This window comes from Plectropomus leopardus, unplaced genomic scaffold (assembly GCF_008729295.1).
Source record: "Plectropomus leopardus isolate mb unplaced genomic scaffold, YSFRI_Pleo_2.0 unplaced_scaffold63, whole genome shotgun sequence".
NCBI lineage: Eukaryota > Metazoa > Chordata > Actinopteri > Perciformes > Serranidae > Plectropomus > Plectropomus leopardus.
Genome location: NW_024669287.1, coordinates 1 through 12874, shown reverse-complemented (window position 1 = coordinate 12874; position 12874 = coordinate 1). Strand labels below are relative to the sequence as shown.

The window sequence follows — 12874 nt, the reverse complement described above, 5'->3', positions numbered from 1 at the left end:
CTAACTCAAGTTTTTAAAGTCGCCTCAGATTTTTAAAGAAAAACACTGTCAATGTTTTTAAAGAAAAAAACCTTTCTGCAGTTTATTAAATGATCAGAAATCTTAACTGAAAATAAGTCCGAAAAATTTGCAAAAAAGTGCAGAAAAAAAACTTTTGAGGAGTGCACAAGTGCACCCCTCAAAAGTTTTTTTTTTGTTAAAATCACCTGAAATTTTTTAAGGAAAAAAAAGTTTGAAACACCACGTGTAAATATGCTCTTTATTTTGAAGGCACAATAACTTCAACGGATGTTTATCTTCCGGTAACTTTAACTCACTGGAAAAGCGAGTTCCGGTAGGAACTGTTCTTGATCTAGTTATCACCATTTTTAAGAATTAGCTTCACGTTTTAACCGTCTTGTCACGTGTCAATATAAATAATTAAAGCCGAGTGTTTTAACTATATTAATTATCGCGCGTTTTTAGCGTTAATCTGCCTCCATGCTGACGGTCATGTTTTGGTGACGGACCGCGGACCAAAAGTTTGACTTCCGGTCGGTGTTTTTTGGGAGAGATGGCGTCTCGTGCTCACGAGGTGACTCTGGTGGGTCTGTGTGACGGAGAGCTCGACCCCAAAAAACACCGCTCCTGCTTTCTCACTAACAAGGTCGGGGGCCGGCCGGATTGGCCCCCGGGAGTCTCCCGACGGGCCCCCCGCTGTGGCCGCTGCGGGGCCCCGTTAGCGCACGTGGTTCAGGTGTACTGCCCCCTGCAGGCCTCCCCCTATCACCGGAGCCTCCACCTGTTCGCGTGCCCGGGAGCCGCGTGCAGCGGCCGGACAGACTGCTGGACGGTGCTCCGCTCTCAGTGTCTGGAGGACGCAGCGGGGACTCCCGGAGGACCCGAGCCGCCTCAGGAGGCTCCTCTGTCGGCCACAGACTGGTGTGACTCCGCTGATGACTGGGGGATGGAGGAGGAGGAGGGAGGAGGAGGTGTGAAGGAGGACAGACAGGTTCAAGAGGAGGCGGCAGCTCCTGAGGAGGAGGGTAGGGGCCAAACCAAGGACACTCGCTCGGCCAGGGGCCACAAAGTGACAGGCGTCCAGGGGCCAGTCACAGCGAGCCCACAGTTTCTAAGATTTAAGGATTTAAGGACATTTTCAGGATTTGAGGATATTTTCAAATTTTGGGACACATGTCTATGATTTAAGGACACATCCAGGAAGTCTTTTCTTCAATTTTGGGACATTTCTGTAATTGTAGCACATATCTATTTAAACACATTTCAGGATTTTAGGGTGTGTCTTGGATTTTGTAGAAAACTTTAAAAAAACGCTTTTTTCTTTGTTTTCCCTAAAATGTATTTGTAAAGAAACCCACATGTTTGTAATTCAGTTTTTTTTTATCCGCAATGTCTTCTTTTATTATATAAATTTGTCAATTTTTACTGAAATCTGAAAGCATTTGGGGTTTTTTACTTAAAGAAAACTGCTTTGTTTTTAGTTCTTTTTTTACAGCCGGAAACTGAAAAAAACAGAAATTATTGTGTGATTTTCAAATTTCCGACGGTCCTTAAACGCGTAATGTGGGGTGCAGAAACGATGTTTGAGTCGATTTTAAATCTCCTGTTTGAGAAACACCGGGGACGTGGAGCACGGAAAAAACACTCTGGCTCCCGGAAAAGTCATGGAGAGTTTTGAAATGTAGTCCATGAAAATTATTGTGTTTCAGAAATCCTTCTCTGAATTTTCTGTTTATTTTGTCTTTTATTTCCGGCAGCTGGCGAGGCGGAGGTCCGCGGGCGGCTTCAGGGTCTCAGTTTGGGAGACCCGCAGGAGGACGCTCCTCCGCTCCGCTCCGTCTTCATCAGCGTGGAGGAGGAGGCGGATCTGGGCGGAGAGGACGGCGGCCTGCAGCACGCTCGGCAGCTGCTGAGGGAGTACGAGAGGAGAGAGGGCGCGGCGGCGGGAGAGCCGGCGGGCGGCGCGGGCGGCGGCGGGGAGGAGAAGTACGAGAAGACGAGAGCCCGGCACGGAGACGCCGTTTTCTCCAGGTTCATGAAGAAGATCTCGCTCTGTCCTCAGCAGATCCTGCGGTACTGCCGCGGAGGGAGGCCGCTCTTCATCTCCGAGCCTCCGGCCGACATGGCTCGGGCGGTGCCGGCGTGCGGCGGCTGCGGCGGCTCCAGGACCTTCGAGCTGCAGCTGATGCCGGCTCTGGTGAGCGTGCTGCGGAGGGAGGGCGGCGCGGAGGCGGAGCTGGAGTTTGGGACGGTGCTGGTTTACACGTGCTCAGACAGCTGCTGGACGGCGGGATCGAGATCACCTGTGGAGGAGTTCTGCCTGGTTCAGGACGACCCGGACCAGCAGCTCTTTAAATAACTGGACTGGTTAAACTGGATCACAGCTGGGACACGACTAAAAACGGAGAACATATCCGGGTCTGGACGCTGGCGATGGCAGTTTTCATTTTGAGGGGTCTGAGCTGGAAGTCTTGCTCTTGCAGACCTGCGTCGGTTTACCGTTTCACCTGCTGCAGGTGTGCTCCGGGGCACTGTGACGTCACCGCAGGGCGTGGTCACAGCGGCCGGTCTGCTGAAGATGAAACGGCCTTTACATGCACACAAATATTACACTTTATATTCTAACAAGAGAGTTACGGTCTGAAATGAAATCCTGAGGAAAAATGCAGGTAGAGGTTACGGCAGTGATACTCAACTCATGGCCCGTGGGCCAAATCTGGCCCCTGATAGGGTGCACAGTGGCCCCCCAACCATTTTATAATTCTCAATAATAAAATAAAGTGATTCTCACTGTGAAGTTTTTGTCCTTTTAGTCTCCATAAGGTGTCAGAGATATAAAACAGCATCAAAAAAAGATCCAGAGGAGGACACCCCCGACAGAGGACACAGCTGAGACACTAATGTCTTAAAATATTAGAAATGTCCTAAAACATCTTTTTTTCCAATAAAAATGGCACAAATATTTAAATCACTGATTAAAGATAAAGAAGAAAGAAAGAAAGAAAACATGTGTTACAAAGCCATGATTTTCTTTAAAAATACATTTTAAGGGGGAAAAAATATTAATACCTTTCTTTTATAACATTACCAAAATTCAATAAATATACTGAAATCCTAAAATGTCCTGAAATCCTAGAAAATCCCTAAAATCTGATAAACATCATAACATACTAAAAATGTCCTAAAATCCTGGAAATGACCTAAAATTTGAGAGATGTCCTTAAATCTTAGAGACATCAGAAAATCTGAGAAACGTCTTAAAATCCAAGAAACATGCTAAATTCTAGAAAAGGCCACAAATCCTTAAAATGTCCTAAAATCTTATAAACATCCTGAAATCCTAGAAGTGTCCTTAAATTCTAGAAACCTTCTAAATCATAGAAATGTCCTACAATTTTTGAAATGTTCTTCAATCCTATAGACATCCAAAAATCAGAGAAACGTCCTTAAATCATAAAAATGTCCCAAAAGTGTCCTGAAATCCTACATACATACATACATGGGGCTGCTGTGACTGGCCCCGGGCCCGGGCCCGGCCCCGGGCCCCCGGCCCCCGGCCCCCTGTCACTCTGTAAAAGTGGCCCCAGGCAGAGTTGAGTATCACTGTAATAATAAGTAGATGGATATTAAATCTCGGGGCAGAACTTTGCTGCCAAATCCGAGAAATGGAGTCCAGCTGAGGAGGACGAGTGTCCCAAACGTTGCTGCCAGAAACCAGCTGATGCTCATTATTTTGGGTTTTGACCCAATTTTCACTGAAAAATCTTAAAATTTCTGAAAATATCTCGACAGATGGGTTTAAACTAGCTGGGTTGCTGTTTTCCCGCTGCAGAGACTCTTCACAGTTTGCCGTGAACACAGCTGAAATAATGTCTGATGTTTCCTGCTGTGACCTCTGACCTCTCTGTGAGGAGCCGCTGCTGCTCGGAGTCACTTTGGTGCCTTAAATGTGCTGCTGCATGAGACGTTGGAAACATGTGTGATGATATTTCACCTACAGAAGCTGAGAGCGGCCGCGATTACAGTTACTTTTTCAATGCTGTTATGTCAAATTTAAATCTTGTTTTTGTTTTGTGATAACGGATTAATTTATGTCAATTCTAAAAAAAAAAAAAAAAGAAACGATAATTTATCACTTGAAATCAGGTTTTGTTTTCTGTGGATGAAAAAATGAGCGCCTCGTTCATGATGAAACTTCCTTTCAGCCTTCAAAGATCACAGCTTTAACTTTTTGTTAAAAACTTTTGGCAATTTTCTTTTTTCTTCAAAATTTTTGGCGATTGTCTTTTTCTTTACAATTTTTTTGGGGCTGATTTTTTTTTTCCAAAAACATTTTACCATTTTTTTTATTTATCATTGTTTTCTTTTAAAAATATTTGGTGATTTTTTTTTCTTAATTGGCAAAAAAAAAAAAAAATTTCAAACTTATGGTGATTTTTAAAGGAAACCAGCCTTACAAAAACCCACAAGTCCACCGAAATAACAATCGCCAAAAATACGCCATTTTTCAGAAATTATTGTTGCATTTTCACATTTTGGCAGCCCTTAAACACACCGTGTGGGACGAACACTTAAAGCACTTTTTCCTTGAGTTGATCAAAGAAAAATATTTGCAGCTTTGAGGTTTAAAGGTTTGAAAAAACGGCGGTTTGTAAGACGCAGGTCTAATCTGCTGCTAAACTATCACAGCAGCGCAGTGAGAGGTTTGGACCTTTTGTTCTCGCGATGATGGCTCTCTTTTCTCGCTTTCTTGAGACAGAAAATAATTACCGCGTAATCTGGAGATAACGGCATCGAAACGAAAATACTGTAAGCAAGACGTTTCTCGGCTTCTGTGCTCAACTTGAGAGGAGACGCTCGATGTAAAATCCTGTTTCGAGACAGAATAAAGTCTGTTAAAAGTCACTCTTCACGTTATTTATGAGAACACACAGCAGTCAGTATTTACCTTCTTTTTACTTCAACTTTAAGATACATTTCTATGATTCAGTGTCTGAAGCTTCACACCAACACAGCTGAGCGTTAAAGTTACTCGCGAAGGAAATGTAAACCGTACAGAGTGAAACCAAGCTATAAAAATGTAAATGATCAGCTGAAGGACTTTTTTTTACTGGATCAGATCCAGAGTATCAAAAATAGATTTCTTAATTAAAGGAGCCAATAAATAACGACAGGTTCGTTTCAGCCTCTGCGACGACATCACTGATTGATCTGATTTTTATAAAAGTTGGATTTCAGCCCTTTTGTTGTATTTTACAGTTCGGTTGTTAAAAGCTAAAAACCTCTTTGGTTTGAGGCGCGAGCCGCCGTCGCACCGAAATTCCTGAGACAGACGCGGAAACGGTGATGGATGAGGTACCCTGATGAGACGAGGCTTCTGATTGGCTTTCAGGCACTTGAAGGTCATCGCGGTGCACTTTGTGCAAACGTGACCGTCGGTTTGATTTTGTCCAGAAGAAGAAGTGCTGAAGTCGCCTCCTGAGGAAGCGGAGCGACTACCGAGGGCCCCCGCAGAACGGCAAGGCAGCGTCACTGGACTTGTGCTCCCAGTCGTACTGGCCGAACTGGTCGGGCTGGACTCTGCTGCTCAGACCGCCGATGTCTCTGTCGATTATTTCATTCACTGCAACAAAAACAGAAGCACGAGACGCCGTTATTCATGACACTCAGCGGGACAAAATGGTTTCAAGTTTTCACATTTGTTTACGAATTTTAAAAATCGTTCTGGTCTGCAGTGATGTGTGGAGTCCACGAGAGGCGCAGACACACGGACCTCCATCAGCAAGCGGGAGTAAGACCTCCGTTTTCTTGGTGTTTTATTTCTCGTACAGTAACAAACAGATTCGAGGACAAATGTGTAAATTTTTTAAAGTTAATAGAGGCTCTATGTATTTTAAATTGGGATTTCCTGTCAGCCGCGACTCCTGCACATAGTCCTGCAGAGTCTTACTGCACGTGTGCTTCTGGACCTCCAATGTGTCTGCAGTCCACACTACAACTATAACGACAACGATATCGTTTGGATCAGTCCGAGAGCGAAATACTATCAGCCAATCAGAATCTGTCTTATTCAGACGTGACATCCAGCATAGATCCTAACCTCTGATTTGAACCACAAAATGTCTGTTTTCATGTTGAAAAGGATTTCTGAATCTGTGGACTGTTGGACTGTTTGCTTTTGTGCTCAGCAGAAACTGGTTGGGTCTGACTGTAGCAGATTCAGGTCAGTAGATGGAGCTGCTGTCTCCATCAGGAGAAGAGGAGGACAGAGAAACACCGCCTTAATATGATGATTTATTGGCTGCAGAACAAGTTTTTAATTTAGATCCAAATCCTCCGAATTTAAAGTCTTCAGTTTGTCTTCAGAACATTTCAGGGACATTTTTCTACAACAGAGAGTTTAGTGCGTGCTGACAACATCGGCGTCTGAGCTGCTGCTTCTCTCTTTGATTTAGGATTTAGGAACAACCTTTAACGTGGTATCATCACTCAGTCACAGCTATTAACCTTTTATTGGACTGCAGATGACAAAAAAGTGAATTTTCCCTGAGACGTGCAGCCAAATGCTCTCTGGCACTGACGCGGTCTCTGGACTTGGTTTTGTCTTCACTGATGTCCTCTTTTACCGTTGACACAATGTCCTCAAACTGATGTTGACTCAAACGATGAATCAAACTTTCCTTCAAAGACGACAGCTCCTCCTGTCGTTTGCTCCGCGCCGCCGTTTACAGCGTTATTGGTGCGGACAGCACTTTAGGGGACATTACTGGTGTCGCGAAGGCCTGGTCGGTATCAGGGTACTATAGAGGACCAGGGTGTTTAGAAATCCCAAGGCTGTGTTTTTCAATGCAGTCATGAATACAGGTGCTCCTCTTTCTACCTAACTCATTGTATGTAGTGCACAGCATGCACCACCAGAGCTCTACTGGTGNAGGACCAGGGTGTTTAGAAATCCCAAGGCTGTGTTTTTCAATGCAGTCATGAATACAGGTGCTCCTCTTTCTACCTAACTCATTGTATGTAGTGCACAGCATGCACCACCAGAGCTCTACTGGTGGGAACAGGCAGCTGAGTGAGAGACACAGCGAGACCTGAGTGGTGGAGGGAGAAGTTACAGGACTGTAAATAGATTGGAAAAAGAAATAAGATGGTGAAAAACACAAACAGTGGAAAAAAATAAGATGTGAAGAGAAAATTGACATGAGAAAAAAAATCTGATGGTAGAAAAAAAACAGATGGTTAAAAAGAAACTAGATGGTGAAAAGAAAATTGACAGCCAAAAAATGGTGAAAAAAAAAATCAAATGGTAAAAAATGATTGAAGAAAAAAATTATATATGGTGAAAAGAAAATTGACGGACAAAAATTAGATAGTAAGAAATATGGTAGAAAAAAATAGATGGCAAAATGTTATTTAAAAATAATAGACGGTGAACGATGAATGAAAAGAGTGCTCAGGAGAACGCAAAAGTTTCTAGGAATAAATTTTTCTTCCCTTCTAGTTTTTTCCTTCTCCAGGTTCTTTTAGGGCTCCGTATTTAGCCACTACGGAGAGGCCGGACGACAGCTGCTGACTGAACAAATTTAACCCCATCTGCACCATTCAGAGCAGCAACAAGCAGACACAGCTATTATTAACCCAGATCACAGACACACACACACACACACACACACACACACACACACACACACACACACACACACACACATAACCACATCAGAGAGCCAGTGCGCGCACACACACACACACACACACACACACACACCCGACATACACACACAACACAACACACACAGCCAGTGCACACACACACACACACACACACACACACCACAACACACACACACACACACACACACACAACACACACCAGAACCTGCACGCCGCAAGCTAACAGCCAACACACACAGGGAGCTCTCAATCTGAGTTCGAGGACCAGATGTGTGTGTGTTTGTGTGTGTGTGTGTGTGTGTGTGTGTGTGTGTGTGTTTGTGTTTGTGTGTGTGTGTGTGTGTGTGTGTGTGTGTGTGTGTGTGTGTGTGTGTGTGTGTGTGTGTGTTTGTGTTTTGTGTGTGTGTGTGTGTGTGTGTGTGTGTGTGTGTGTGTGTGTGTGTGTGTGTGTGTGTGTGTTTGTGTGTGTGTGTGTGTGTGTGTGTGTGTGTGTGTGTGTGTGTGTGTGTGTGTGTGTGTGTGTGTAGTGTGTGTGTGTGTGTGTGTGTGTTGTGTGTGTGTGTGTGTGTGTGTGTGTGTGTGTGTGTGTGTGTGTGTGTGTGTGTGTGTGTGTGTGTGTGTGTGTGTGTGTGTGTGTGTGTGTGTGTGTGTGTGTGTGTGTGTGTGTGTGTGTGTGTGTGTGTGTGTGTGTGTGTGTGTGTGTGTGTGTGTGTGTGTGTGTGTGTGTGTGTGTGTGTGTGTGTGTGTGTGTGTGTGTGTGTGTGTGTGTGTGTGTGTGTGTGTGTGTGTGTGTGTGTGTGTTTGTGTGTGTGTGTGGTGTGTGTGTGTGTGTGTGTGTGTGTGTGTGTGTGTATGGTGTGTGTGTTTATGTGTGTGTGTGTGGTGTGGTGTGTGTGTGTTGTGTGTGTGTGTGTGTTGTGTGTGTGTTTTAGTGTGTGTGTGTGTGTGTGTGTGTGTGGTGTGTGTGTGTGTGTGTGTGTGTGTGTGTGTGTGTGTGTGTGTGTGTGTGTGTATGTATGTGTGTGGTGTAGTGTGTGTGTGTGTGTGTGTGTTGTTTGTGTGTGTGAGAACCTGAGAGCATTTAAAAAAAAAAAGAAATAAACCGGGCTTCCTACCGTCGTCCAGCGTGATCTCCTGGAGGCCCAAAGATCCCAGACCCGGCTGCTCCTCCGGCTCCTGCTTGTTGCTCGGTGCGTCTCCTGGGCCGGAGAGCAGGGAGTCCTTCTGGGGGTCAGCAGGGGCCACAAAGGCTCCTCTGGGGCTCAGAGAGGGAGAGTGCTCCCTCTGAGGGCCACCGGAGGAGGTGGGAGAGGGGACGGTGAAGGCGTGAGGGGGCACCGAGGAGGACGGGGGAGAAAGGGAGGAGATCTGAGGAGGGATGGAGGAGGTCTGGGGAGGGAGGGTGAAGGTCTGAAGAGGAATCAGGGTCTGAAGGGGGACAGAGGAGGAGGAGGAGGTGAGAGGAAACATTAGGGAGGTCTGGAGGGGGACAGAGGGGGGAGGGGGGTGATGTAGAGGAGGCGCGCTCTGTGAAGGAGGACCACAATGCACTGGGATGCCGCAGGAGTCATAGTAGTAGTCTGTGCCGAGCACTCGGTCGTGGGAGGGCAGCAGGGAGAAGCCAGGGGGATTGTGGGAGATGTGGTCTGTCTCCCAGCGCTCCTGTTTGACTCCTGCAGCAGGGAGGTGCCGTCTGACTCCTGGCAGGTAGGTGAAGCTCTGCGTTAGACTTCTTCTCCTCTTCCCGTTTGAGACGCAGAACTGGACTTGGACCGGATCTGTCGTCTTCTTATTGTAAGGAGGAACCTCGACCACAATGCTGGACTGAGACACAGAGACACGAAGACAACTGATTAACCCCGGGGACGCTCGACCTGCTCTGCTCAGGGCCACTTTTGTAAAATAAGCGGAGGGCTGGGGCCAGTCGCAGCAGCCCCACACGTTTCCTCACGTAAATATTGCAGTCTGTGGGAAAATGGCATCTTTAAACATCAGTTTTTCACTTATGGAGCAAATCAATCTTTGTAAAAACTAACGATGAACATCTCTCTGCTGTCTCGATAAAGTCTGCAAACTCTCAGAATTTAGTCTTGAGTGAATTTTTGGCAGCAGTTTGAAATCTTCCTTTCCATGCGCAGACGGCTGATGGTCTGCCCCGTCTCTGGTTTGTCTCTCGGAGCTCACTGGGATACTGACTTGTTTTTGGTGTCTGAGGTTGTGTGTTCAAGCCTCGTGTGATGCAGATTGCACATTTTAATGCCGAGTTGGTCATCGTCTTCCTTTTTGTCTGCTGCTCGCTGCTAAAAATGTCCGGCCCCCCACCCATTGCTGCGCAGCAACTATAATCTTTCTACTTACTCCGCTGCATTTCTCTGACACAACTCTGGCGTCCATCTCCCACAGTGATCTTCCATCTGCGGGGCCAAAACATGTTATTCATTATAGCAGCAGGATGTTAATCACAATCGGATGTACACACCTTCAATGTGCAGTAAACAAACACAAAGCGATCTCACCAGGCCCTTTCTCCATGAAGACGACCCTGGACTGAGTGCTGATGTTTGACCCGCTGATGAGCAGCTCTTCGCCTCCTTCCACAGAACTGCTGGCTGGACTGAAGCTCTCCACCTGAGGAAGATCCTGGCCCGAGCGCTGGGCTGAAACACAACACAGTTTTTGATTTGGTATCTGAACATGTCATGGTTTCTCCATATTACATGACAAAGAAAGCACAAGCACATTTACTTCGTGACAGAGGAACCATTCACTCAGCGGAAAGAAAAAAACCAAACACCTCCCTGATTGTGATCTTGTTTGTCAGAAGTTTGCACAAGCATGAAGCAAAACCTCACATCCCCTGAGTTTCCTCCTCTGCCTGTTTGATTAGATCTGGTTTCGAAATAAAGAAGAAACCCTCCCTTTCTATCGCTCTCTTGTTGATCGAAAACACTGACTGAGGTCACTGAACGACACAAGCAGATGCAGAAACGATGTATGAACAGTGCAGGTGACTCACAGCACTCCACAGGGTTAGAGGTCGTCTGCAGCCACAGCATCCGTCCGTCGGGCTGAGGGACGGCGACCCTGAACACAACCCGCACCCTCGTGTTCTTCCTCCCAATATCCATCTCTCCTTTCTTCAGCTCGATGTCGGCGTTACGCAGCTTCAGAATACCAGCGCAGTCGATGCTGTAGAGGAAAGCAAAAGGCACAATGTTTATCACAATGCATTATCCGCTACTTTTACGGTATCCTGTACAGCAATGATTCTCAACTTACGGCCCACAAGCCAAATCTGGCCCCTGACAGGGTCCCTGGTGGTCCCCCAAACCATTTTCTAATTCACATTAAAAATGAAGTGATTGCCTCGTAAATAGTTTTTGTCCTTTTAGTCTCCATAAGGTGTCAGAGACATAAAACAGCATCAACATAGAGCTTGTTGATCAAAAAAAGAGCCAGAGGAGGATCCCCCACACCCCCGACAGAGGACACAGATAATGTGCTTATTCCTAGAAATGTCCTTAGATTACAGAAATGTCCTAAAATCTGAGAACTGTCAGAAAGTCCCAGAAAAAAAATCTGAGAATTGTCCTAAAATCCTGGAAATCTGGGATATGTCCAAAAATCATACAAATGTCCTAAAAACCTTAAAATGTCCTTAAATCCTAGAAATGTTCTAAAATCCTACAAGTGTCTTAAAATTCTAGAAACGCCCTAAAATGCTTGAAATGTCAGAAAATCAAAAAAAGGTCCTAAAATCCATGAAAAACGTCTTAAATCTGAGAACTATCCTAAAATCCTAGAAATGTCCTGTAATCAGAGAAACGTTTCGGGCTGCTGCGACTGGCTCCTGGCCTCCTGTCATTTTGCAGCAGCTGCCCCCAAACAAAGACAGTCGAGAGAGAAAGACTGCTGTAGAGTTTTTGACCGCCAGCGGGGTCGCAGAGGGAGGTTTTAACGAATGAGTTATCTTCTGTTTGTATCTTTTGCTCCTTTAGCATGCTTACAAGCACACAGAGACAGTTTACGTTACAGCCTCCGCAGAGGGCCGTAATACAAATGTATAACTCTTTTAAGCAAATGAAACACGACAAACAAGTTAAACAAGTCACACAGGACATCCGAAAAACTGGAGAATCTGAAGCAGGCTCACTGTGGTTTGAACAATCTCTTGGACTGAATCATACATCGCACAGTGTTTTGGTGGATGAAAGCGGCATTTAGAGCTGCAACTAACCCTTTTTTTCATCATCAATTAATCAGCCCACTATTTTCCTGAAACTGCTTGTAAACAGGCACTAATAAATGCTGTTGATCACAATCAACTATTGAAATTCAGCAATTTAAAAAAAATAATCTTTTGACAGACCTAATTTCTAGATTTAATCTGAACATTATATGGTCAGTCTGGATATTGCTAATATAGTTAAAGTAAAGATAAAGTAATAACATAATTTGCATTTTTTATTGATTAATTTTTTGACTGTATTAGTAATTTTCCAGTACATATCGCTGGGACAGAAGTGAAGAAAAGATATCAGTGGTAGACTTTATCATGAAAACCAGAGTGGGCCGAGAATAGAGCCTTGTGGTACTCCACAACTGAAAATTATCAATAACATCAAGGGCAGTTTCCTGCTCACGTTCAAAGTCTCTTTATCAGGCATGTAAATGCATGTTCAGAAGTACTGAAGGCTTAAGGCAACAAACACTAGCTAAGACTTCATTTGCATTTTAACACGTGAAAAAAATTGGTATGGTTTCTTTCAAAAAACATAAGGAGAATGCAAAAAGCAAAAATAACAAAAAAAAAAAACAAAAACAAATGGTGGAATTACAGCGTTAGTCTGACTAAAACTGGACTATTAAAATACGGTAAATGGCTCTGCTCAGCTTCTGTAGAAACAACATAAGTGAAAGCAAAACACTGTGACACTGATATTTTTTAAATGATTTTTGAATATTAAAAGGGCTTAAATGATTTTATTGTCCCACAGAAGAAAAAACTCAGCAGTTATTTTCTTGTGATGCATTATCTCATTATCTAGGGAAACTGACTTTTCTTCTAGAGAATCAACATGAATTTTTTTTAATCACAGAAAAATAACTGTTTCTTGTGATTTCAAGAAAACAAAAGCAGTTTTCTTGTAAGAAACAATCTCATAATATTGAGATATTGGCCTTTTGTTTTCTAGAGAACTGA

General features: G+C 44.5%; 2 protein-coding genes across 2 annotated transcripts; one reads left to right on the top strand and one right to left on the bottom strand.

The window, feature by feature from the left end:
* Positions 1 to 553: 553 nt before the first annotated feature.
* Positions 554 to 2752, top strand: pdcd2l (programmed cell death 2-like). The gene is made up of 2 exons (XM_042482780.1): positions 554 to 1025; positions 1758 to 2752. Exons 1-2 carry the CDS (start codon positions 554 to 556, stop codon positions 2357 to 2359), a joined length of 1074 nt encoding a protein of 357 aa, XP_042338714.1. The 3' UTR covers positions 2360 to 2752.
* Positions 2753 to 4937: 2185 nt separating this feature from the next.
* LOC121939845 (nuclear factor of activated T-cells, cytoplasmic 4-like) lies at positions 4938 to 10860 on the bottom strand (the record flags this gene model as incomplete). The annotated part of the gene is made up of 5 exons (XM_042482779.1): positions 4938 to 5623; positions 8787 to 9495; positions 10030 to 10085; positions 10188 to 10328; positions 10688 to 10860. Coding segments are annotated over 5 exons (1207 nt in total), but the record flags the coding sequence as incomplete, so codon positions are not given.
* Between the last annotated feature and the right edge of the window lie 2014 nt (positions 10861 to 12874).

What these genes read in the sequence shown, in the direction of transcription:
- pdcd2l (XM_042482780.1), top strand. Translation starts at nt 554, where the DNA reads ATGGCGTCTCGTGCTCACGAGGTGACTCTGGTGGGTCTGTGTGACGGA. An exon ending in GGCAGCTCCTGAGGAGGAGG is followed by an intron (nt 1,026 to 1,757) that starts GTAGGGGCCAAA and finishes TATTTCCGGCAG; the next exon opens with CTGGCGAGGCGGAGGTCCGC.